Source organism: Gossypium hirsutum, chromosome D04 (genome assembly GCF_007990345.1).
Source record: "Gossypium hirsutum isolate 1008001.06 chromosome D04, Gossypium_hirsutum_v2.1, whole genome shotgun sequence".
Classification (NCBI taxonomy): domain Eukaryota; kingdom Viridiplantae; phylum Streptophyta; class Magnoliopsida; order Malvales; family Malvaceae; genus Gossypium; species Gossypium hirsutum.
In genome coordinates, this window is record NC_053440.1 from 55,861,689 (window position 1) to 55,885,764 (window position 24,076).

Genomic DNA, 24,076 nt, shown 5'->3' on the forward strand with positions numbered 1-24,076 from the left:
ATTAATTCTTACTTGGGGCGGGTGCTGTGTGTTTAGCAGTCAAATGAATTGGTTCTTTCTTTTTTTTTCTCAGCAACCAAACAAGCTAAGAAATCTGAAAGGAAAGTGAAAAAGATATAACCTTGAATTGAAACTAGTGTTTGGCTTTTGAGTCAAAGCAGTCAAATGAAATTACTCAAATTCACCCTGGGGCACGTCATATAACACCCATTACTCTGTTTTGTACCTTCAAGCTAGATCTCGCATGTGTTTTTCCCTTGGGGTTAGCCGCTTAGCTCATTTAAGCAGGGTTTAATGGTTAACAAAGACCTCCATGGCAGCAACAGAGAAGCTTTCATCTCTTTTCCCTTTGTTGTCGCTCATTTGCTTCATCTCTTTCTTTCTTCTTCTCTCTATTTCCAGAAAAGCCTCCATTTCCTCCTCCACAACTCATCCCCAATTCCTCCGTTTTAAACCCATCGACGCCAATCTCACCACCCGATCAGACCCATCTGCAACCGGCGATTCTTCATGCGGTTACTCCGATGGGTCATGGGTTTACGACCCAAATGCGGGATTTGATCGATACGACAGTAGCTGCAAGGAGATATTCAAAGGATGGAATTGCATTTTGAACAACAAATCCAACGGTAGAGACATCATTAAGTGGCGATGGAAGCCTCGTAACTGTGATCTCCCACCGTTCGATCCCCTCCAGTTTCTTCCCACTTACAGAGATACCAACATTGGTACTTCCCCATCTCTCTGTCTCAAAGTTAGTTAATTTAAAGCAAATTAGGCCTTAATCAATATTCAACAGTGCAGGGTTTATTGGTGATTCCTTAAACAGAAACATGTTTGTATCTTTGTTTTGTACTTTGAAACGTGTGTCCAATGATGTGAAGAAATGGCGTCCTGCTGGAGCTGATCGTGGCTTTACTTTCCTTCACTATAATCTCACCATTGCTTATCATAGAACTAATCTTTTGGCACGCTATGGTAGGTAAGCTGCTTTGAATCATTTAGATAAATTCCAATTTAGTTTCTTTTTGTTTGTATTTCGTGGTAGGAACTGTATTGTTCTTGATTGTGTTTAATGCAGATGATCAGCTAATGGAAATGGTGGTAAGTTAGAAGCTCTTGGATATAAAGAAGGTTATAGAGTTGATGTTGATGTTCCAGAGAGCACATGGGAAAAGGCTCCAAGCTTCCATGATATACTAATCTTTAACACAGGACACTGGTTAGCCTTTTTCCCACTTCCATTATAATGTTGTAGATCTTTTGGTGCCAATAATATTATGGTACCATACCTTTTTGCACTATTTTGTTGTTTTTAGCATTTGGATCCGGTTTTCATGGTAGATGAAAATGACCAGAAGTAGATTTTAATGACATGAAAACAAACTGTCAAAGTTGGACGCATTTTCAAATTATGTGCAAATATCAAACTTTTGGCTCAAGCTGTGTAACTTGTGGTTGTGTTATAATATTATGTTGGTTGCTTCTTTTGTTGCCAATAGTATGGTAGAATTCCTTTATGTTCTTGTTTGTTGTTCCTAAGTTGTTTTCTAGCATTTATATCCTTTTTTCATGTTGAACGAAAATGACCAAAAGATGATTTTAATGGTGGTTTTTGAGTTATATGCAATCATCAAAGCTTTTTGACTGAAGCTATGTAAGTTGAGGTTGTTTTATAATATTATGTTGATTGCTTGTTGAGGTATTTTGGTGCCGATAGTATGGTAGCATACCTTTATGTTATTGTTTGTTGTTCCTAAATTGTTTTTTAGCATTTCAATCCCATTTTCATGTTGAATGAGAACAACCAAAAGTTGATTTTAATGTGGTTTTTGAGTTATACGCAATCATCAAAGCTTTTTGGCTCAAGCTGTGGGACTTGTGGTTGTTTGTTGAGAAATTCTTGGTGCCAATAGTATGGTAGCACACCTTTATGTTCTTGTTTGTTGTTCCCAAGTTGGTTTTAGCATTTCAGTCCTATTTTCATGTAAAATGAAAATAACCAAAAGTGCATCTCAACGACATGACAAATTGCCATGGTTGGATGTGGTTTTCAAGTTATATGCAATCATCAAAGCTTGTTTGGCTCAAGCTGTGTAACTTGAGGTTGTCTTATAATATTATGTCGGTCGTTTCTTGAGATCCTTTGGTGCCAATAGCATGGTAGCATGCATGCCTTTATGTTCTTGTTTGTTGTTCCTAAGTTGTTTTTTACAATTTTGATCCTATTTCATGTTCAATGAAAACGACCAAAAGTTTGTTTTAATGTGGTTTTTGAGTTATAAGCAATCACCAAAGCTTTTTGGCTCAAGCTGTGTAACTTGTGGTTGTTTTATAATATTATGTTGATTGCTAGTTGAGGTCTTTTGGTGGCAATAGTATGTTTTTTAGCATTTCGATCCTATTTTCATGTTGAATGAAAACGACCAGAAGTGTTGGATGTGTTTTTCGAGTTATATGCCCTTATCAAATCTTTTTGGCTCAAGCTGTGTAATTTCTGGTTGTTTTGTAATATTATGTTGGTTGTTTGTTGAGATCTTTTGGTGCCAATAGCCTGGTAGCATGCATGCCTCTATGTTCTTATTTTTGTTCCTAAGTTGTTTTCTAGCATTTTGATCCTATTTCCATGTTGAATGAATTGGCCAAAAGTGGATTTTAATGACATGACAAATTGCCGTTGTTGGATGTGGTTTTCGAGCTATATGCAACCATCAAAGCTTTTTGTCTCAAGCTATCTAACTTGTGTTATATATTTAAGTTGGTCCCTGGCCACAATTTCTTGTTATTCTAGTCCATATATTTCCATTGCTGTAATCATAGATTTCCTGACATAGATTAACCATTTTGATTGTTCTTTAATAGGTGGTGGGCTCCTTCGAAATTTGACCCAGTTAAGTCACCCTTGCTTTTCTTTGAAAAGGGTCTACCTGTAATCCCTCCCATACCTCCTGATCTTGCTTGGATAAGGTTTTAAATCACGTGGTATGTTATTGCAAATGGTGTTTGCTACTATTGTTTTTACAACGCTCAGCTTACCTTCTTAGTTCTTACTGATCATCAATTGGCAGATACGGTTTGTGGAGAAAACCATGCGACCGGATGCAATTAAATTGTTTCGCACGCAATCACCAAGGCATTTTGAAGGTGGTGATTGGGACCAAGGTGGTTCTTGTCAGCGGTTACAGCCTTTGTTACCCGAACAAGTTAGTATCTTTCATTTGGCCAAAAAATTGTTCATCTGTTGGTTTGTGTCCACTCCGGACCAAGGCTGAATTGATTATATCCGTTTCCAGGTGGAAAATCTCTTCTCGTTGAAAAACAACGGGACAAATGTGGAGACAAGGCTTGTGAATCAGCACATATACAACGCCCTCAAGGGGTCTAACGTCCACATCTTAGATATTACCCGCATGAGTGAGTTCAGAGCTGATGCTCACCCTTCCACAGCCGGAGGAAAGAAACACGATGACTGCATGCATTGGTGCTTGCCGGGAGTTACAGATACATGGAACGACCTGTTTGTAACACATTTAAACAGTCTTAAAATTTGAAACTGATTGTATTATTACTAAACATATTTTTGTTCGGTACATTTTGGGTTAGGATCGGTTTGGAATTCAAGTCATTTGAGTCATCTCGGATTCAGGTTTGAGTCATTAGGACTGTACAAATGCCAAAGAACTGATGTTTATCTACCAAATAGTCCCAATCCCAAAAACATATGTGTAACCAACTCATCTGGTTCGTTGTTATTACAAAAAACAACCTAAAACGACAGCACCCCCAACCAAATCCATATTAGACGACAAAGTTTAGGGTTGGCTGCCTCAGCTCTTTCCTTGGCTTTTTGATAGAAAAGCCGACAAGCATCCATGATTAGAATCCGTAGCCGTAGCCAATGCCACAAAAGCTGCCGCATCCTCCCCGCATGTCACGTGGTGCAACCCTACTTATTTCCACTTCCGGTTTGGGCTGTTGCTGGTTTTTTGTGATTGAATAAAAGGAATTGTTGGCATTTGGTGAGGGAAGTGTCTTGAGCTTGATCTTACAATAACATGGACAAGTAGAAGAAAGTGAGGACCTTGAAATTTCAGGGCCGAATGGACCCATTGTTTTTTCTTTTTATTTTTCCTAGTTTTGGTGGGAGAGTTTAGCTTCCAATATCAACTTGTGAGTTACTAACTGTCCAGGTTACTGTCTAAGTTCATCCAAAATTTGGAAGAGTTTGAACAAAAATATTAAATTTGGAAAATGGACTTGGGCAAAGACAATAATGGGTTGGGCAATGGGAGTTGATTGTTAAGCCATCATCATATTGAATACAACCAACGAGTAATACAATGAAGACGACAAGTTGTTTCTATGCTACACCTTTGTCGTTTACAGACCACTTTCGTCTCTTTCTCCTTTCAGATTCGGTTTTTGTAACAATCTTCATGTGAGGATTCATAATTTTTTTTGCTCTAAGACCATGTCATAGAGCTCTCAACACACCACACGTATTGCTTGATATATTTAATTGTTACAATGTCAATGTGCCTTGGAATCGTGGGTTGTCGACCAACCCCGCAACTCATCTGGTTTATAACTCTGACCACACAAAGTATCGGTTCGAGCCGAAACTCATCTCTTAATCTAGTGGTATTGGATGAATTTTTCATAGGTTTGAATCATAATTGTGATGTGTAATTTAGAAACTCGAGTTAAAAGTGTGTAAATTAATTGTAAAATTACCTAAAATAATAATAATTTTATCATGATTCATAATTTATAAAAAAAACATAAAATAAAAATTGAAAACCAAGATGATAGTAATCTAATTGTTTAAGTTTACTAAGTAAGCAAATAATATTTTCATGTGCCGATTGAGTCTTAGTTTGATTGGTATGGACATTATGTAGGGGGACGTAGCTGCACTAAAACACATTATTCTCCTATTTATGAGTTGGGGAAGGGCCATGGGTAGTTCTAAATATTGTGTCAAAAAAAAATAGATACGATCCGAACCTCTAATGTGCTTGTTCAAAACAAATATTTTCACGGATAAGCGTGATTTAGATAATAAAAACTTTAAAATGTTTCCAAATAAAATAATTTTATTATTATATTTGAAAAAGGAAAATACATCATTAAAAATAAGGACTGATTTTTTGTATCAACATATTGACATTAAATCTTTTGTGCATCTAAAGATTTCTTAAGAAATATAAGAAAAAAACAATACAAATCATATAAAATTTCTCTTATTCAATGCAAAATCACTTTTAAGATTCTCTGAAATATATTATTGAGCAATATTAATACCGAAATTATCAACTTTATGATAAAAATATGAATAAATAAATAAAATTATACAAAATTACGGGTGGGTTTAGATGGACGGTTGGGTGCGTGCATTAGGTGCTGTACATTTAGTTTACTTTTTGACCCATACTATAATATCTAATCTTACAACCACCGTTATTTTTACACTAATCGCAGGTAAACCCACCACCCGTCTAAACCTACCCTATACAAACAAAGATGTAAAGCTACAAAATAATGCAGTTAAAGGTATAAAAAAAAACTAGCTTCATTTATATATGATCATATATAGATCTATATTGTTCATAAAATAATTAAAAACTAAGCAGATTAAGTTTATAACGTAAAATAATAGCCACAGACATACCTTCAATGATGAATAGAGAATATTTAATAATCCAAGTCATGACCATGACCAAAATTAAAACCTTCAACACCTAGATTGAAATCCCCGTACCCGCCGGTGTCTCCGACGGCAAAGCCACTGTTTTGGACGGCGAAACCGTTGCCCAAACCATCAGGATTAGCCACCGTCATGGCATTCGACATGGCAAAAACATCTCCCATCAATGTACTAGCCCTATTAGCCACATTATTCCTTAACTCCTCCAAGGCTTTAGCATATGCTTCAAGTTCCTCAATTCCCATATTATTATCAATAGGGTCATCCCACCAAAACAGTCCCTTCATTTTTCTCTCTTCCTTTTCCTTTTGGATCTCCTTGCTTCTCTTTTTTCTTCCTCAAGTTTCTCCAATGTCTCTCGGCTCTCCTCGTTGAACTCTTCGAGACATGGAGCAATGTCGTCACCAGACATCATAAAACCATCAGCATGGTTAGGGTTTTTGCTAAGGTAACGCTCCAATATCATGTCGATATCGGGGTGACCAAAGCAAAACGGCTTTCCTTTGGGAGAGAACACGATGATGCCGATGTTGCAACCGCATAAAATGCAAAGCTCGCTCGCTTTCTTGAACAAACCATTGCGGCGCTTGGAGAAAGTCACTTGGCGGCTGCTTTCGTTTTCGAGTTTCTTTATCTGAATCTTTTGGCGACCCCTCGTTGCCTTAGTGGTGGTGTTGCTGCTTCTGGTTTGATTTAGAGATGCCATTGTTATATCCTACGTATGTCTTAGAAAAAAAATGTATTCTTCTGAAAGGAAGAAAATGTATAAGATTATATCCAAATTAAAGCAATTATATATATGGTAAGTTAATTTTTAGGAGAATCGGTCCAAATTTTCAACTTAGTATTAAATAATATCCTAAAATTATTATCTCAATATTCTCTTTTCAAACTATATAAGTAGGTTAATAATATCAATTAGTATAATGATCATATTTTGTTCACTTTTCTTCTTTAAATGTTACTCAAAAATATCAAATTAATTCTTACTTGGGGCGGGTGCTGTGTGTTTAGCAGTCAAATGAATTGGTTCTTTCTTTTTTTTCTCAGCAACCAAACAAGCTAAGAAATCTGAAAGGAAAGTGAAAAAGATATAACCTTGAATTGAAACTAGTGTTTGGCTTTTGAGTCAAAGCAGTCAAATGAAATTACTCAAATTCACCCTGGGGCACGTCATATAACACCCATTACTCTGTTTTGTACCTTCAAGCTAGATCTCGCATGTGTTTTCCCTTGGGGTTAGCCGCTTAGCTCATTTAAGCAGGGTTTAATGGTTAACAAAGACCTCCATGGCAGCAACAGAGAAGCTTTCATCTCTTTTCCCTTTGTTGTCGCTCATTTGCTTCATCTCTTTCTTTCTTCTTCTCTCTATTTCCAGAAAAGCCTCCATTTCCTCCTCCACAACTCATCCCCAATTCCTCCGTTTTAAACCCATCGACGCCAATCTCACCACCCGATCAGACCCATCTGCAACCGGCGATTCTTCATGCGGTTACTCCGATGGGTCATGGGTTTACGACCCAAATGCGGGATTTGATCGATACGACAGTAGCTGCAAGGAGATATTCAAAGGATGGAATTGCATTTTGAACAACAAATCCAACGGTAGAGACATCATTAAGTGGCGATGGAAGCCTCGTAACTGTGATCTCCCACCGTTCGATCCCCTCCAGTTTCTTCCCACTTACAGAGATACCAACATTGGTACTTCCCCATCTCTCTGTCTCAAAGTTAGTTAATTTAAAGCAAATTAGGCCTTAATCAATATTCAACAGTGCAGGGTTTATTGGTGATTCCTTAAACAGAAACATGTTTGTATCTTTGTTTTGTACTTTGAAACGTGTGTCCAATGATGTGAAGAAATGGCGTCCTGCTGGAGCTGATCGTGGCTTTACTTTCCTTCACTATAATCTCACCATTGCTTATCATAGAACTAATCTTTTGGCACGCTATGGTAGGTAAGCTGCTTTGAATCATTTAGATAAATTCCAATTTAGTTTCTTTTTGTTTGTATTTCGTGGTAGGAACTGTATTGTTCTTGATTGTGTTTAATGCAGATGATCAGCTAATGGAAATGGTGGTAAGTTAGAAGCTCTTGGATATAAAGAAGGTTATAGAGTTGATGTTGATGTTCCAGAGAGCACATGGGAAAAGGCTCCAAGCTTCCATGATATACTAATCTTTAACACAGGACACTGGTTAGCCTTTTTCCCACTTCCATTATAATGTTGTAGATCTTTGGTGCCAATAATATTATGGTACCATACCTTTTTGCACTATTTTGTTGTTTTAGCATTTGGATCCGGTTTTCATGGTAGATGAAAATGACCAGAAGTGATTTTAATGACATGAAAACAAACTGTCAAAGTTGGACGCATTTTCAAATTATGTGCAAATATCAAACTTTTTGGCTCAAGCTGTGTAACTTGTGGTTGTGTTATAATATTATGTTGGTTGCTTCTTTTGTTGCCAATAGTATGGTAGAATTCCTTTATGTTCTTGTTTGTTGTTCCTAAGTTGTTTCTAGCATTATATCCTTTTTTCATGTTGAACGAAAATGACCAAAAGATGATTTTAATGGTGGTTTTTGAGTTATATGCAATCATCAAAGCTTTTTGACTGAAGCTATGTAAGTTGAGGTTGTTTTATAATATTATGTTGATTGCTTGTTGAGGTATTTTGGTGCCGATAGTATGGTAGCATACCTTTATGTTATTGTTTGTTGTTCCTAAATTGTTTTTTAGCATTTCAATCCCATTTTCATGTTGAATGAGAACAACCAAAAGTTGATTTTAATGTGGTTTTTGAGTTATACGCAATCATCAAAGCTTTTTGGCTCAAGCTGTGGGACTTGTGGTTGTTTGTTGAGAAATTCTTGGTGCCAATAGTATGGTAGCACACCTTTATGTTCTTGTTTGTTGTTCCCAAGTTGGTTTTTAGCATTTCAGTCCTATTTTCATGTAAAATGAAAATAACCAAAAGTGCATCTCAACGACATGACAAATTGCCATGGTTGGATGTGGTTTTCAAGTTATATGCAATCATCAAAGCTTGTTTGGCTCAAGCTGTGTAACTTGAGGTTGTCTTATAATATTATGTCGGTCGTTTCTTGAGATCCTTTGGTGCCAATAGCATGGTAGCATGCATGCCTTTATGTTCTTGTTTGTTGTTCCTAAGTTGTTTTTTACAATTTTGATCCTATTTCATGTTCAATGAAAACGACCAAAAGTTTGTTTTAATGTGGTTTTTGAGTTATAAGCAATCACCAAAGCTTTTTGGCTCAAGCTGTGTAACTTGTGGTTGTTTTATAATATTATGTTGATTGCTAGTTGAGGTCTTTTGGTGGCAATAGTATGTTTTTTAGCATTTCGATCCTATTTTCATGTTGAATGAAAACGACCAGAAGTGTTGGATGTGTTTTTCGAGTTATATGCCCTTATCAAATCTTTTTGGCTCAAGCTGTGTAATTTCTGGTTGTTTTGTAATATTATGTTGGTTGTTTGTTGAGATCTTTTGGTGCCAATAGCCTGGTAGCATGCATGCCTCTATGTTCTTATTTTTTGTTCCTAAGTTGTTTTCTAGCATTTTGATCCTATTTCCATGTTGAATGAATTGGCCAAAAGTGGATTTTAATGACATGACAAATTGCCGTTGTTGGATGTGGTTTTCGAGCTATATGCAACCATCAAAGCTTTTTGTCTCAAGCTATCTAACTTGTGTTATATATTTAAGTTGGTCCCTGGCCACAATTTCTTGTTATTCTAGTCCATATATTTCCATTGCTGTAATCATAGATTTCCTGACATAGATTAACCATTTTGATTGTTCTTTAATAGGTGGTGGGCTCCTTCGAAATTTGACCCAGTTAAGTCACCCTTGCTTTTCTTTGAAAAGGGTCTACCTGTAATCCCTCCCATACCTCCTGATCTTGGCTTGGATAAGGTTTTAAATCACGTGGTATGTTATTGCAAATGGTGTTTGCTACTATTGTTTTTACAACGCTCAGCTTACCTTCTTAGTTCTTACTGATCATCAATTGGCAGATACGGTTTGTGGAGAAAACCATGCGACCGGATGCAATTAAATTGTTTCGCACGCAATCACCAAGGCATTTTGAAGGTGGTGATTGGGACCAAGGTGGTTCTTGTCAGCGGTTACAGCCTTTGTTACCCGAACAAGTTAGTATCTTTCATTTGGCCAAAAATTGTTCATCTGTTGGTTTGTGTCCACTCCGGACCAAGGCTGAATTGATTATATCCGTTTCCAGGTGGAAAATCTCTTCTCGTTGAAAAACAACGGGACAAATGTGGAGACAAGGCTTGTGAATCAGCACATATACAACGCCCTCAAGGGGTCTAACGTCCACATCTTAGATATTACCCGCATGAGTGAGTTCAGAGCTGATGCTCACCCTTCCACAGCCGGAGGAAAGAAACACGATGACTGCATGCATTGGTGCTTGCCGGGAGTTACAGATACATGGAACGACCTGTTTGTAACACATTTAAACAGTCTTAAAATTTGAAACTGATTGTATTATTACTAAACATATTTTTGTTCGGTACATTTTGGGTTAGGATCGGTTTGGAATTCAAGTCATTTGAGTCATCTCGGATTCAGGTTTGAGTCATTAGGACTGTACAAATGCCAAAGAACTGATGTTTATCTACCAAATAGTCCCAATCCCAAAAACATATGTGTAACCAACTCATCTGGTTCGTTGTTATTACAAAAAACAACCTAAAACGACAGCACCCCAACCAAATCCATATTAGACGACAAAGTTTAGGGTTGGCTGCCTCAGCTCTTTCCTTGGCTTTTTGATAGAAAAGCCGACAAGCATCCATGATTAGAATCCGTAGCCGTAGCCAATGCCACAAAAGCTGCCGCATCCTCCCCGCATGTCACGTGGTGCAACCCTACTTATTTCCACTTCCGGTTTGGGCTGTTGCTGGTTTTTTGTGATTGAATAAAAGGAATTGTTGGCATTTGGTGAGGGAAGTGTCTTGAGCTTGATCTTACAATAACATGGACAAGTAGAAGAAAGTGAGGACCTTGAAATTTCAGGGCCGAATGGACCCATTGTTTTTTCTTTTTATTTTTCCTAGTTTTGGTGGGAGAGTTTAGCTTCCAATATCAACTTGTGAGTTACTAACTGTCCAGGTTACTGTCTAAGTTCATCCAAAATTTGGAAGAGTTTGAACAAAAATATTAAATTTGGAAAATGGACTTGGGCAAAGACAATAATGGGTTGGGCAATGGGAGTTGATTGTTAAGCCATCATCATATTGAATACAACCAACGAGTAATACAATGAAGACGACAAGTTGTTTCTATGCTACACCTTTGTCGTTTACAGACCACTTTCGTCTCTTTCTCCTTTCAGATTCGGTTTTTGTAACAATCTTCATGTGAGGATTCATAATTTTTTTTGCTCTAAGACCATGTCATAGAGCTCTCAACACACCACACGTATTGCTTGATATATTTAATTGTTACAATGTCAATGTGCCTTGGAATCGTGGGTTGTCGACCAACCCCGCAACTCATCTGGTTTATAACTCTGACCACACAAAGTATCGGTTCGAGCCGAAACTCATCTCTTAATCTAGTGGTATTGGATGAATTTTTCATAGGTTTGAATCATAATTGTGATGTGTAATTTAGAAACTCGAGTTAAAAGTGTGTAAATTAATTGTAAAATTACCTAAAATAATAATAATTTTATCATGATTCATAATTTATAAAAAAAACATAAAATAAAAATTGAAAACCAAGATGATAGTAATCTAATTGTTTAAGTTTACTAAGTAAGCAAATAATATTTTCATGTGCCGATTGAGTCTTAGTTTGATTGGTATGGACATTATGTAGGGGGACGTAGCTGCACTAAAACACATTATTCTCCTATTTATGAGTTGGGGAAGGGCCATGGGTAGTTCTAAATATTGTGTCAAAAAAAAATAGATACGATCCGAACCTCTAATGTGCTTGTTCAAAACAAATATTTTCACGGATAAGCGTGATTTAGATAATAAAAACTTTAAAATGTTTCCAAATAAAATAATTTTATTATTATATTTGAAAAAGGAAATACATCATTAAAAATAAGGACTGATTTTTTGTATCAACATATTGACATTAAATCTTTTGTGCATCTAAAGATTTCTTAAGAAATATAAGAAAAAAACAATACAAATCATATAAAATTTCTCTTATTCAATGCAAAATCACTTTTAAGATTCTCTGAAATATATTATTGAGCAATATTAATACCGAAATTATCAACTTTATGATAAAAATATGAATAAATAAATAAAATTATACAAAATTACGGGTGGGTTTAGATGGACGGTTGGGTGCGTGCATTAGGTGCTGTACATTTAGTTTACTTTTTGACCCATACTATAATATCTAATCTTACAACCACCGTTATTTTTACACTAATCGCAGGTAAACCCATCACCCGTCTAAACCTACCCTATACAAACAAAGATGTAAAGCTACAAAATAATGCAGTTAAAGGTATAAAAAAAACTAGCTTCATTTATATATGATCATATATAGATCTATATTGTTCATAAAATAATTAAAAACTAAGCAGATTAAGTTTATAACGTAAAATAATAGCCACAGACATACCTTCAATGATGAATAGAGAATATTTAATAATCCAAGTCATGACCATGACCAAAATTAAAACCTTCAACACCTAGATTGAAATCCCCGTACCCGCCGGTGTCTCCGACGGTAAAGCCACTGTTTTGGACGGCGAAACCGTTGCCCAAACCATCAGGATTAGCCACCGTCATGGCATTCGACATGGCAAAAACATCTCCCATCAATGTACTAGCCCTATTAGCCACATTATTCCTTAACTCCTCCAAGGCTTTAGCATATGCTTCAAGTTCCTCAATTCCCATATTATTATCAATAGGGTCATCCCACCAAAACAGTCCCTTCATTTTTCTCTCTTCCTTTTCCTTTTGGATCTCCTTGCTTCTCTTTTTTTCTTCCTCAAGTTTCTCCAATGTCTCTCGGCTCTCCTCGTTGAACTCTTCGAGACATGGAGCAATGTCGTCACCAGACATCATAAAACCATCAGCATGGTTAGGGTTTTTGCTAAGGTAACGCTCCAATATCATGTCGATATCGGGGTGACCAAAGCAAAACGGCTTTCCTTTGGGAGAGAACACGATGATGCCGATGTTGCAACCGCATAAAATGCAAAGCTCGCTCGCTTTCTTGAACAAACCATTGCGGCGCTTGGAGAAAGTCACTTGGCGGCTGCTTTCGTTTCGAGTTTCTTTATCTGAATCTTTTGGCGACCCCTCGTTGCCTTAGTGGTGGTGTTGCTGCTTCTGGTTTGATTTAGAGATGCCATTGTTATATCCTACGTATGTCTTAGAAAAAAATGGTATTCTTCTGAAAGGAAGAAAATGTATAAGATTATATCCAAATTAAAGCAATTATATATATGGTAAGTTGAATTTTTAGGAGAATCGGTCCAAATTTTCAACTTAGTATTAAATAATATCCTAAAATTATTATCTCAATATTCTCTTTTCAAACTATATAAGTAGGGTTAATAATATCAATTAGTATAATGATCATATTTTGTTCACTTTTTCTTCTTTAAATGTTACTCAAAAATATCAAATTAATTCTTACTTGGGGCGGGTGCTGTGTGTTTAGCAGTCAAATGAATTGGTTCTTTCTTTTTTTTTCTCAGCAACCAAACAAGCTAAGAAATCTGAAAGGAAAGTGAAAAAGATATAACCTTGAATTGAAACTAGTGTTTGGCTTTTGAGTCAAAGCAGTCAAATGAAATTACTCAAATTCACCCTGGGGCACGTCATATAACACCCATTACTCTGTTTTGTACCTTCAAGCTAGATCTCGCATGTGTTTTTCCCTTGGGGTTAGCCGCTTAGCTCATTTAAGCAGGGTTTAATGGTTAACAAAGACCTCCATGGCAGCAACAGAGAAGCTTTCATCTCTTTTCCCTTTGTTGTCGCTCATTTGCTTCATCTCTTTCTTTCTTCTTCTCTCTATTTCCAGAAAAGCCTCCATTTCCTCCTCCACAACTCATCCCCAATTCCTCCGTTTTAAACCCATCGACGCCAATCTCACCACCCGATCAGACCCATCTGCAACCGGCGATTCTTCATGCGGTTACTCCGATGGGTCATGGGTTTACGACCCAAATGCGGGATTTGATCGATACGACAGTAGCTGCAAGGAGATATTCAAAGGATGGAATTGCATTTTGAACAACAAATCCAACGGTAGAGACATCATTAAGTGGCGATGGAAGCCTCGTAACTGTGATCTCCCACCGTTCGATCCCCTCCAGTTTCTTCCCACTTACAGAGATACCAACATTGGTACTTCCCCATCTCTCTGTCTCAAAGTTAGTTAATTTAAAGCAAATTAGGCCTTAATCAATATTCAACAGTGCAGGGTTTATTGGTGATTCCTTAAACAGAAACATGTTTGTATCTTTGTTTTGTACTTTGAAACGTGTGTCCAATGATGTGAAGAAATGGCGTCCTGCTGGAGCTGATCGTGGCTTTACTTTCCTTCACTATAATCTCACCATTGCTTATCATAGAACTAATCTTTTGGCACGCTATGGTAGGTAAGCTGCTTTGAATCATTTAGATAAATTCCAATTTAGTTTCTTTTTGTTTGTATTTCGTGGTAGGAACTGTATTGTTCTTGATTGTGTTTAATGCAGATGATCAGCTAATGGAAATGGTGGTAAGTTAGAAGCTCTTGGATATAAAGAAGGTTATAGAGTTGATGTTGATGTTCCAGAGAGCACATGGGAAAAGGCTCCAAGCTTCCATGATATACTAATCTTTAACACAGGACACTGGTTAGCCTTTTTCCCACTTCCATTATAATGTTGTAGATCTTTTGGTGCCAATAATATTATGGTACCATACCTTTTTGCACTATTTTGTTGTTTTAGCATTTGGATCCGGTTTTCATGGTAGATGAAAATGACCAGAAGTAGATTTTAATGACATGAAAACAAACTGTCAAAGTTGGACGCATTTTCAAATTATGTGCAAATATCAAACTTTTTGGCTCAAGCTGTGTAACTTGTGGTTGTGTTATAATATTATGTTGGTTGCTTCTTTTGTTGCCAATAGTATGGTAGAATTCCTTTATGTTCTTGTTTGTTGTTCCTAAGTTGTTTCTAGCATTATATCCTTTTTTCATGTTGAACGAAAATGACCAAAAGATGATTTTAATGGTGGTTTTTGAGTTATATGCAATCATCAAAGCTTTTTGACTGAAGCTATGTAAGTTGAGGTTGTTTTATAATATTATGTTGATTGCTTGTTGAGGTATTTTGGTGCCGATAGTATGGTAGCATACCTTTATGTTATTGTTTGTTGTTCCTAAATTGTTTTTTAGCATTTCAATCCCATTTTCATGTTGAATGAGAACAACCAAAAGTTGATTTTAATGTGGTTTTTGAGTTATACGCAATCATCAAAGCTTTTTGGCTCAAGCTGTGGGACTTGTGGTTGTTTGTTGAGAAATTCTTGGTGCCAATAGTATGGTAGCACACCTTTATGTTCTTGTTTGTTGTTCCCAAGTTGGTTTTTAGCATTTCAGTCCTATTTTCATGTAAAATGAAAATAACCAAAAGTGCATCTCAACGACATGACAAATTGCCATGGTTGGATGTGGTTTTCAAGTTATATGCAATCATCAAAGCTTGTTTGGCTCAAGCTGTGTAACTTGAGGTTGTCTTATAATATTATGTCGGTCGTTTCTTGAGATCCTTTGGTGCCAATAGCATGGTAGCATGCATGCCTTTATGTTCTTGTTTGTTGTTCCTAAGTTGTTTTTTACAATTTTGATCCTATTTCATGTTCAATGAAAACGACCAAAAGTTTGTTTTAATGTGGTTTTTGAGTTATAAGCAATCACCAAAGCTTTTTGGCTCAAGCTGTGTAACTTGTGGTTGTTTTATAATATTATGTTGATTGCTAGTTGAGGTCTTTTGGTGGCAATAGTATGTTTTTTAGCATTTCGATCCTATTTTCATGTTGAATGAAAACGACCAGAAGTGTTGGATGTGTTTTTCGAGTTATATGCCCTTATCAAATCTTTTTGGCTCAAGCTGTGTAATTTCTGGTTGTTTTGTAATATTATGTTGGTTGTTTGTTGAGATCTTTTGGTGCCAATAGCCTGGTAGCATGCATGCCTCTATGTTCTTATTTTTTGTTCCTAAGTTGTTTTCTAGCATTTTGATCCTATTTCCATGTTGAATGAATTGGCCAAAAGTGGATTTTAATGACATGACAAATTGCCGTTGTTGGATGTGGTTTTCGAGCTATATGCAACCATCAAAGCTTTTTGTCTCAAGCTATCTAACTTGTGTTATATATTTAAGTTGGTCCCTGGCCACAATTTCTTGTTATTCTAGTCCATATATTTCCATTGCTGTAATCATAGATTTCCTGACATAGATTAACCATTTTGATTGTTCTTTAATAGGTGGTGGGCTCCTTCGAAATTTGACCCAGTTAAGTCACCCTTGCTTTTCTTTGAAAAGGGTCTACCTGTAATCCCTCCCATACCTCCTGATCTTGGCTTGGATAAGGTTTTAAATCACGTGGTATGTTATTGCAAATGGTGTTTGCTACTATTGTTTTTACAACGCTCAGCTTACCTTCTTAGTTCTTACTGATCATCAATTGGCAGATACGGTTTGTGGAGAAAACCATGCGACCGGATGCAATTAAATTGTTTCGCACGCAATCACCAAGGCATTTTGAAGGTGGTGATTGGGACCAAGGTGGTTCTTGTCAGCGGTTACAGCCTTTGTTACCCGAACAAGTTAGTATCTTTCATTTGGCCAAAAAATTGTTCATCTGTTGGTTTGTGTCCACTCCGGACCAAGGCTGAATTGATTATATCCGTTTCCAGGTGGAAAATCTCTTCTCGTTGAAAAACAACGGGACAAATGTGGAGACAAGGCTTGTGAATCAGCACATATACAACGCCCTCAAGGGGTCTAACGTCCACATCTTAGATATTACCCGCATGAGTGAGTTCAGAGCTGATGCTCACCCTTCCACAGCCGGAGGAAAGAAACACGATGACTGCATGCATTGGTGCTTGCCGGGAGTTACAGATACATGGAACGACCTGTTTGTAACACATTTAAACAGTCTTAAAATTTGAAACTGATTGTATTATTACTAAACATATTTTTGTTCGGTACATTTTGGGTTAGGATCGGTTTGGAATTCAAGTCATTTGAGTCATCTCGGATTCAGGTTTGAGTCATTAGGACTGTACAAATGCCAAAGAACTGATGTTTATCTACCAAATAGTCCCAATCCCAAAAACATGTGTAACCAACTCATCTGGTTCGTTGTTATTACAAAAAACAACCTAAAACGACAGCACCCCCAACCAAATCCATATTAGACGACAAAGTTTAGGGTTGGCTGCCTCAGCTCTTTCCTTGGCTTTTTGATAGAAAAGCCGACAAGCATCCATGATTAGAATCCGTAGCCGTAGCCAATGCCACAAAAGCTGCTGCATCCTCCCCGCATGTCACGTGGTGCAACCCTACTTATTTCCACTTCCGGTTTGGGCTGTTGCTGGTTTTTTGTGATTGAATAAAAGGGATTGTTGGCATTTGGTGAGGGAAGTGTCTTGAGCTTGATCTTACAATAACATGGACAAGTAGAAGAAAGTGAGGACCTTGAAATTTCAGGGCGCCGAATGGACCCATTGTTTTTTCTTTTTCTTTTTCTTTTTCCTAGTTTTGGTGGGAGAGTTTAGCTTCAAATATCAACTTGTGAGTTACTAACTGTCCAGGTTACTGTCTAAGTTCATCCAAAATTTGGAAGAGTTTGAACAAAAATATTAAATTTGGAAAATGGACTTGGGCAAAGACAATAATGGGTTGGGCAATGGGAGTTGATTGTTAAGCCATCATCATATTGAATACAACCAACGAGTAATACAATGAAGACGACAAGTTGTTTCTATGCTACACCTTTGTCGTTTACAGACCACTTCCGTCTCTTTCTCCTTTCAGATTCGGTTTTTGTAACAATCTTCATGTGAGGATTCATAATTTTTTTTGCTCTAAGACCATGTCATAGAGCTCTCAACACACCACACGTATTGCTTGATATATTTAATTGTTACAATGTCAATGTGCCTTGGAATTGTGGGTTGTCGACCAACCCCACAACTCATCTGGTTTATAACTCTGACCACACAAAGTATCGGTTCGAGCCGAAACTCATCTCTTAATCTAGTGGTATTGGATGAATTTTTCATAGGTTTGAATCATAATTGTGATGTGTAGTTTAGAAACTCGAGTTAAAAGTGTGTAAATTAATTGTAAAATTACCTAAAATAATAATAATTTTATCATGATTCATAATTTATAAAAAAACATAAAATAAAAATTGAAAACCAAGATGATAGTAATCTAATTGTTTAAGTTTACTAAGTAAGCAAATAATATTTTCATGTGCCGATTGAGTCTTAGTTTGATTGGTATAGACATTATGTAGGGGGACGTTGCTGCACTAAAACACATTATTCTCTTATTTATGAGTTGGGGAAGGGCTATGGTTAGTTCTAAACATTGTGTCAAAAAAAAAGTAGATACGATCCGAACCTCTAATGTGATTGTTCAAAACAAATATTTTCACGGATAAACGTGATTTAGATAATAAAAACTTTAAAATGTTTCCAAATAAAATAATTTTATTATTATATTTGAAAAAGGAAAATACATCACTAAAAAGAAGGACTGATTTTTTGTATCAACATATTGACATTAAATCTTTTGTGCATCTAAAGATTTCTTAAGAAATATAAGAAAAAAACAATACAAATCATATAAAATTTCTCTTATTCAATGCAAAATCACTTTTAAGATTCTCTGAAATATATTATTGAGCAATATTAATACCGAAATTATCAACTTTATGATAAAAATATGAATAAATAAATAAAATTATACAAAATTACGGGTGGGTTTAGATGGACGGTTGGGTGCGTGCATTAGGTGCTGTACATTTAGTTTACTTTTTGACCCATTTTATATAATATCTAATCTTACAACCACCGTTATTTTTACACTAATCGCAGGTAAACCCACCACCCGTCTAAACCCACCCTATATAAACAAAGATGTAAAGCTACAAAATAATGCTGTTAAAGGTATAAAAAAAACTAGCTTCATTTATATATGATCATATATAGATCTATATTGTTCATAAAATAATTAAAAACTAAGCAGATTAAGTTTATAACGTAAAATAATAGCCACAGACATACCTTCAATGATGAATAGAGAATATTTAATAATCCAAGTCATGACCATGACCAAAATTAAAACCTTCAACACCTAGATTGAAATCCCCGTACCCGCCGGTGTCTCCGACGGCAAAGCCACTGTTTTGGACGGTGAAACCGTTGCCCAAACCATCAGGATTTGCCACCGTCATGGCAGTCGACATGGCAAAAACATCTCCCATCAATGTACTAGCCCTATTAGCCACATTATTCCTTAAGGGCACGTTTGGTTCGCTGTATTGGATTAGAGGTGTATTGGATTAGAGGTGTAATGGAATAGAGGTGTAATAGCAAATCAACTGTTTGGTTGAATGTAATGGAATAGAGGCGTAATAGTAAAACTGTGTTTGGTTGAATGTAATAGAGGTGTAATAGCATAACGGAGAAAACTAAAATGACCAGACTACCCTTAGCATAAATTTGTTTTGGTAAATGATTATTGTTATTGTTATTTAAATTTTAATAAGATTATTTATTATCAAAAATAAATAATTTAATCATATTTAAACATAATTATTATTAAATATATTAAATATATTATAATTAAAATATATAATTTAATAAAATTCTTAATAATTAATATTCTTATATGAATTTACTCAAATCATAATATATGATACTATAGAAGATAATTTGAAATGATTAATATTAAATATATTTTAATTAAAATATATGATTTAATAAAATTTAAAATAATTATAACTAATAAATTATCTTATATGAATTTGTATAATTTAAAATAATTATTATTACATATAATTTAATAAGATATAATTTCATAAAATTATTGATAATAAATTTTCTTATATGAATTTATATAATTTAAAATAATTTATATAATAAATCTATTGTATAACTTTCTCAAAGAGGTTCTTTCATCGTCGGGCATGGGTGTTGAAACCAGATACTTTAAGAAAAATGAATACTCTGACAGGGGTATAAAAAAGGGATACTTCAAGCAAAATGAAGAGTCGGAGAAACATAGCTCTGTATATTCTCTCAGTTGCTATATTTTTTGGTTTTCTTACCTTATTCTCTGAATTTTCTTCCTCAATGAGGTTCTTTTTTATTTTTTTGATTTTAGCTTTGCCCCTATGGCATGAACCTTGTGATGAATTAAAAAATTAAAGAAATATATAAAAATGGGTAAAATTACAATGAATCATTACTCCAAAGTTATAAACTAGTTATTCTAATATGATATTAAAATGCCAAGAGTGCAAAACAAATAATTTTCCAAGGATACCAGATCAAAAGGGACTTAAAAGGCCAACTAGACAGAGAAATTCAAGCAGATGCATCGCCGTATTTCATCATTGATATGTTGCATTTTGGATCATAATTCAAATTCAACTACAAATTATAGGTTAATGGGTTTGAAGCAGCACCAACAACTGTAGCCATGGGATTCGACAAATTGGGAGCAGCAAGAATTGCAGTTGTGGTGTTTGATGGAACTGTAGTTCCTACATTCAAACAAGTTCAGTCAGTTAAGTATCTAGCATTTCAATATGATTCAACAAGCATACAACTATGATAAAGAGGAGTTACTCTTAGCAACTAGGAAAAATATGACATAAAAAGACATCAACTTATTTTTCCCATAAAGCAAAAAAAGAACATCTTAACACCATACATCAATGGCAAGCAAGACCAAGTCATTTTGCCTCTATATTAATGGATTTTCTAGCAGCAATCTGAAACACAACTCCATAAGTTAAGCTATCATAAAGATACAATTATGGCTATAATAGTGGACCTTTATAAACTTTAAAATATAGCAGCCAAGTACATTGAATAATAAACTTGAGCAAAAGGCTGCAGAAGAAAAAAGCAAACTGATTTCTATGATAGAGAAATCAATGCCTGTATTGATAAAGAGAAGGCCAACAACCACAATAATAAAGAGACATTGAAGCCATCTAAGAAAAAAACATAAGCATCCATGTTAATCAGATTCACCATTTTGACCATGCAACAACTTATAGAAAGATATAGAAAAAAACGCTTATGAAAACAAGTAAACATGAAAAAATACCTGCATATATCGCACAACAGTACTAGTATAATCAACAGCTCTCCTTTGGGTCAGCCTTCTCATTCTTTTCGCAGCAAATTTGTCACCATGAGCTGAAAGAAGTATTTAATAGAAAAAATAATAGAATTTTGTCAGAACTAAAATTTAGATAGCCTAACTTTCCAATCATTTCAAAGGAAAACCGTAAACTCAACAATTTCAAAGATTAAACTGTAGGGGTTTTAAGCATTTTAACCATCTACTTTGAGGCCAAGGAAGTATACAGCAGTAAAATTTTGCAATTTTCTCTCAAGGTCTGCACATATGTTCTATGCTTATAATCAGATTTCCTTCTAAAAGTGACAAACAATCCAAACTAGAAACACAGTCTAATTTGAAGTAGAAATCTATTAGACTGTTGTACCAACGACGATTTAGCACCAAAACTTAAGATCATAGTCAAATATGGTTCAATGACAAATATATAATTGCAAAATCATCACATCAATGTCTCCTTTCACATCCTCTTCAACTGTCATTACAATTTCTTCAAACAAGATGTTCCAGAACCAAACATCCATTACTCATCATCATTGGTTTTTCAACAAAAAAAAACATAAACAGATCAATAAAAGTAAATGCATTGAATTTCTCCAGTAAATTGCATCATCATCCCACACGGGAGCAACTTCCTCTTTCTTACACTCCCACAAGAGGGACCCTAAATACTCCCTACAATCTTCAGCACTGTCGATAAAATCACAGAAATTTACTTAAGAGCATGAGTCAAAACACTCTTGAAACTGATTGTGCTCCATGCAATAAACTATAGCTCAACAAACAACCCAATTTACCTTGTTTTATTATCGAAGAAACCGACAGTGATACTCTGATTAGCAACTGCCAATTTGTGTTCAGCAGAAGCTCTGACTTGTTCTTCAACAGTTTGAACCTTATCAAAGAAAATATAATCAAACACAATTCAAGGTAAAACAAAATGGTACGCAACAGAAAACACTACTTAATGATTAGGAACATACTGTTTCAAAACGTAAAACAAGTACATCCTTCTTCTGGCCTAGCCTATGAGCTCTTGCTTGTGCTTCAAATCGAGACAGAGAATAATCGTCGTTTCGCATCCATTCTGAGTTATCAATGCATATCATGGTAGCCTAATTGACCGATTTGAAAATTGAAAACCAAAAAAGAAAAATCAACAAAACCCTTTTGAGTAACGAAAAAAGAAGAAAAAATACTAAAAAAGAAGAAGGAGATCAAAAGAGGAATCTAAAATTGAATAGCTTACCTCGAGAACCATGGCTAAAAAACCGACAAAAAACACAGAATAGAAATGTTAAAAAGAATGGAAAAATCAAAGAAAAAACGCTTCACTCTTTCTTCAATGGATTAAGCTAGAATTTCCAATTTTGTGAATATATTGAAGAGAAAAAGAGAGGGTTTTGGTGTGCAGAGCAGATAGTGTTGGGAGGAAATGGGGAAGGGAAATTTGATGCCGAGACGAGAAGAAACGATGACGACAGATTAATCAACGGAATCAGTGGGAAATGGGAGGAGAAAATGATTAGGACGGAAGAGGAGAGGGTCGGGTAGGGAGGGAGGGTAAAACAGAGAGATGGGGAGGGAGGCCGGGCGTAATGGCTAATACAACGATTTGGGAACGGATTGTAAAACATGGGAATTTAGGGATTAGGGGCGTAATGTAATACGCGCGTAATGGCTAATACAGCGAACCAAACGTCGGATTAGGGGCGTAATGTAATACGCGCGTAATCGGGGCGTAATGGATTGGGTAATACGGCGAACCAAACACGCCCTAAGTCCTCCAAGGCTTTAGCATATGCTTCAAGTTCCTCAATTCCCATATTATTATTAATAGGGTCATCCCACCAAAACAGTCCCTTCATTTTTCTCTCTTCCTTTTCCTTTTGGATCTCCTTGCTTCTCTTTTTTTCTTCCTCAAGTTTCTCCAATGTCTCTCGGCTCTCCTCGTTGAACTCTTCGAGACATGGAGCAATGTCGTCACCAGACATCATCAAACCATCAGCATGGTTAGGGTTTTTGCTAGGGTAACGCTCCAATATCATGTCGATATCGGGGTGACCGAAGCAAAACGGCTTTCCTTTGGGAGAGAACACGATGATGCCGATGTTGCAACCGTATAAAATGCAAGGCTCGCTCGCTTTCTTGAACAAACCATTGCGGCGCTTGGAGAAAGTCACTTGGCGGCTGCTTTCATTTTCGAGTTTCTTTATCTGAATCTTCTGGCGACCCCTCGTTGCCTTAGTGGTGGTGTTGCTGCTTCTGGTTTGATTTAGAGATGCCATTGTTATATCCTATGTACGTCTTAGAAAAAAATGGTATTCTTCTGAAAGGAAGAAAATGTATAAGATTATATCCAAATTAAAGCAATTATATATATGGTAAGTTGAATTTTTAGGAGAATCGGTCCAAATTTTCAACTTAGTATTAAATAATATCCTAAAATTATTATCTCAATATTCTCTTTTCAAACTATATAAGTAAGGTTAATAATATCAATTAGTATAATGATCATATTTTGTTCACTTTTTCTTCTTTAAATGTTACTCAAAAATATCAAATTAATTTTTACTTAGGGTGGGTGCTACGTGTTTAGCTTAATTTTGTCTCACGTTACAATATCTATTTTCACCGTCACCACTGTTTTTGCACTAACCACATGTAAACGCATAATTTTAAAATTTAACTCTTTCTTACTCATAGCACTACTTAAGGAAGAGAAATAATTACACAATCCCAATTTTTTTTCCTATAAAAAAGAATAATTCATTGCCTAACTATTGGTAATTAAAATCAATGCTTAATTAAGCCTTGATTTAATTAAATGAATGCTATATTAAGGTTTGATTTAATTAAATCAATGCCATATGAAGGCTTGATTTAGGCCGGTCCTGGGGTTGTTTGAAAGTGCAGTCACGTAGCGTCTAAGGCTAGAA

General features: G+C 35.7%; 3 protein-coding genes and 3 pseudogenes across 3 annotated transcripts; 3 read left to right on the forward strand and 3 right to left on the reverse strand.

Moving 5' to 3' along the window:
• The first annotated feature begins 17 nt into the window (after nucleotides 1–17).
• LOC107898503 (protein trichome birefringence-like 13) lies at nucleotides 18–3,634 on the forward strand (annotated as a pseudogene).
• A 1,922-nt stretch (nucleotides 3,635–5,556) lies between these two features.
• LOC121216145 (agamous-like MADS-box protein AGL61) lies at nucleotides 5,557–6,413 on the reverse strand. The gene has a single exon (XM_041091457.1). The coding sequence runs from the start codon at nucleotides 6,411–6,413 to the stop codon at nucleotides 5,991–5,993; it is 423 nt and encodes a 140-aa protein (XP_040947391.1). The 3' UTR covers nucleotides 5,557–5,990.
• A 282-nt stretch (nucleotides 6,414–6,695) lies between these two features.
• Nucleotides 6,696–10,315, forward strand: LOC121215986 (protein trichome birefringence-like 13; annotated as a pseudogene).
• A 2,057-nt stretch (nucleotides 10,316–12,372) lies between these two features.
• LOC121216146 (uncharacterized) lies at nucleotides 12,373–12,852 on the reverse strand. Its single transcript, XM_041091459.1, has one exon. The coding sequence runs from the start codon at nucleotides 12,850–12,852 to the stop codon at nucleotides 12,373–12,375; it is 480 nt and encodes a 159-aa protein (XP_040947393.1).
• A 493-nt stretch (nucleotides 12,853–13,345) lies between these two features.
• Nucleotides 13,346–17,001, forward strand: LOC107898501 (protein trichome birefringence-like 13; annotated as a pseudogene).
• Nucleotides 17,002–22,841: 5,840 nt separating this feature from the next.
• On the reverse strand, nucleotides 22,842–23,698 carry LOC107897997 (agamous-like MADS-box protein AGL61). Its single transcript, XM_016823557.2, has one exon. The coding sequence runs from the start codon at nucleotides 23,423–23,425 to the stop codon at nucleotides 22,844–22,846; it is 582 nt and encodes a 193-aa protein (XP_016679046.2). The 5' UTR covers nucleotides 23,426–23,698; the 3' UTR covers nucleotides 22,842–22,843.
• Nucleotides 23,699–24,076: the final 378 nt, after the last annotated feature.

Coding starts and splice junctions, on each gene's coding strand:
- LOC107897997 (XM_016823557.2), bottom strand. CDS start 23,425: ATGGCATCTCTAAATCAAACCAGAAGCAGCAACACCACCACTAAGGCA.
- LOC121216146 (XM_041091459.1), bottom strand. CDS start 12,852: ATGATATTGGAGCGTTACCTTAGCAAAAACCCTAACCATGCTGATGGT.
- LOC121216145 (XM_041091457.1), bottom strand. CDS start 6,413: ATGGCATCTCTAAATCAAACCAGAAGCAGCAACACCACCACTAAGGCA.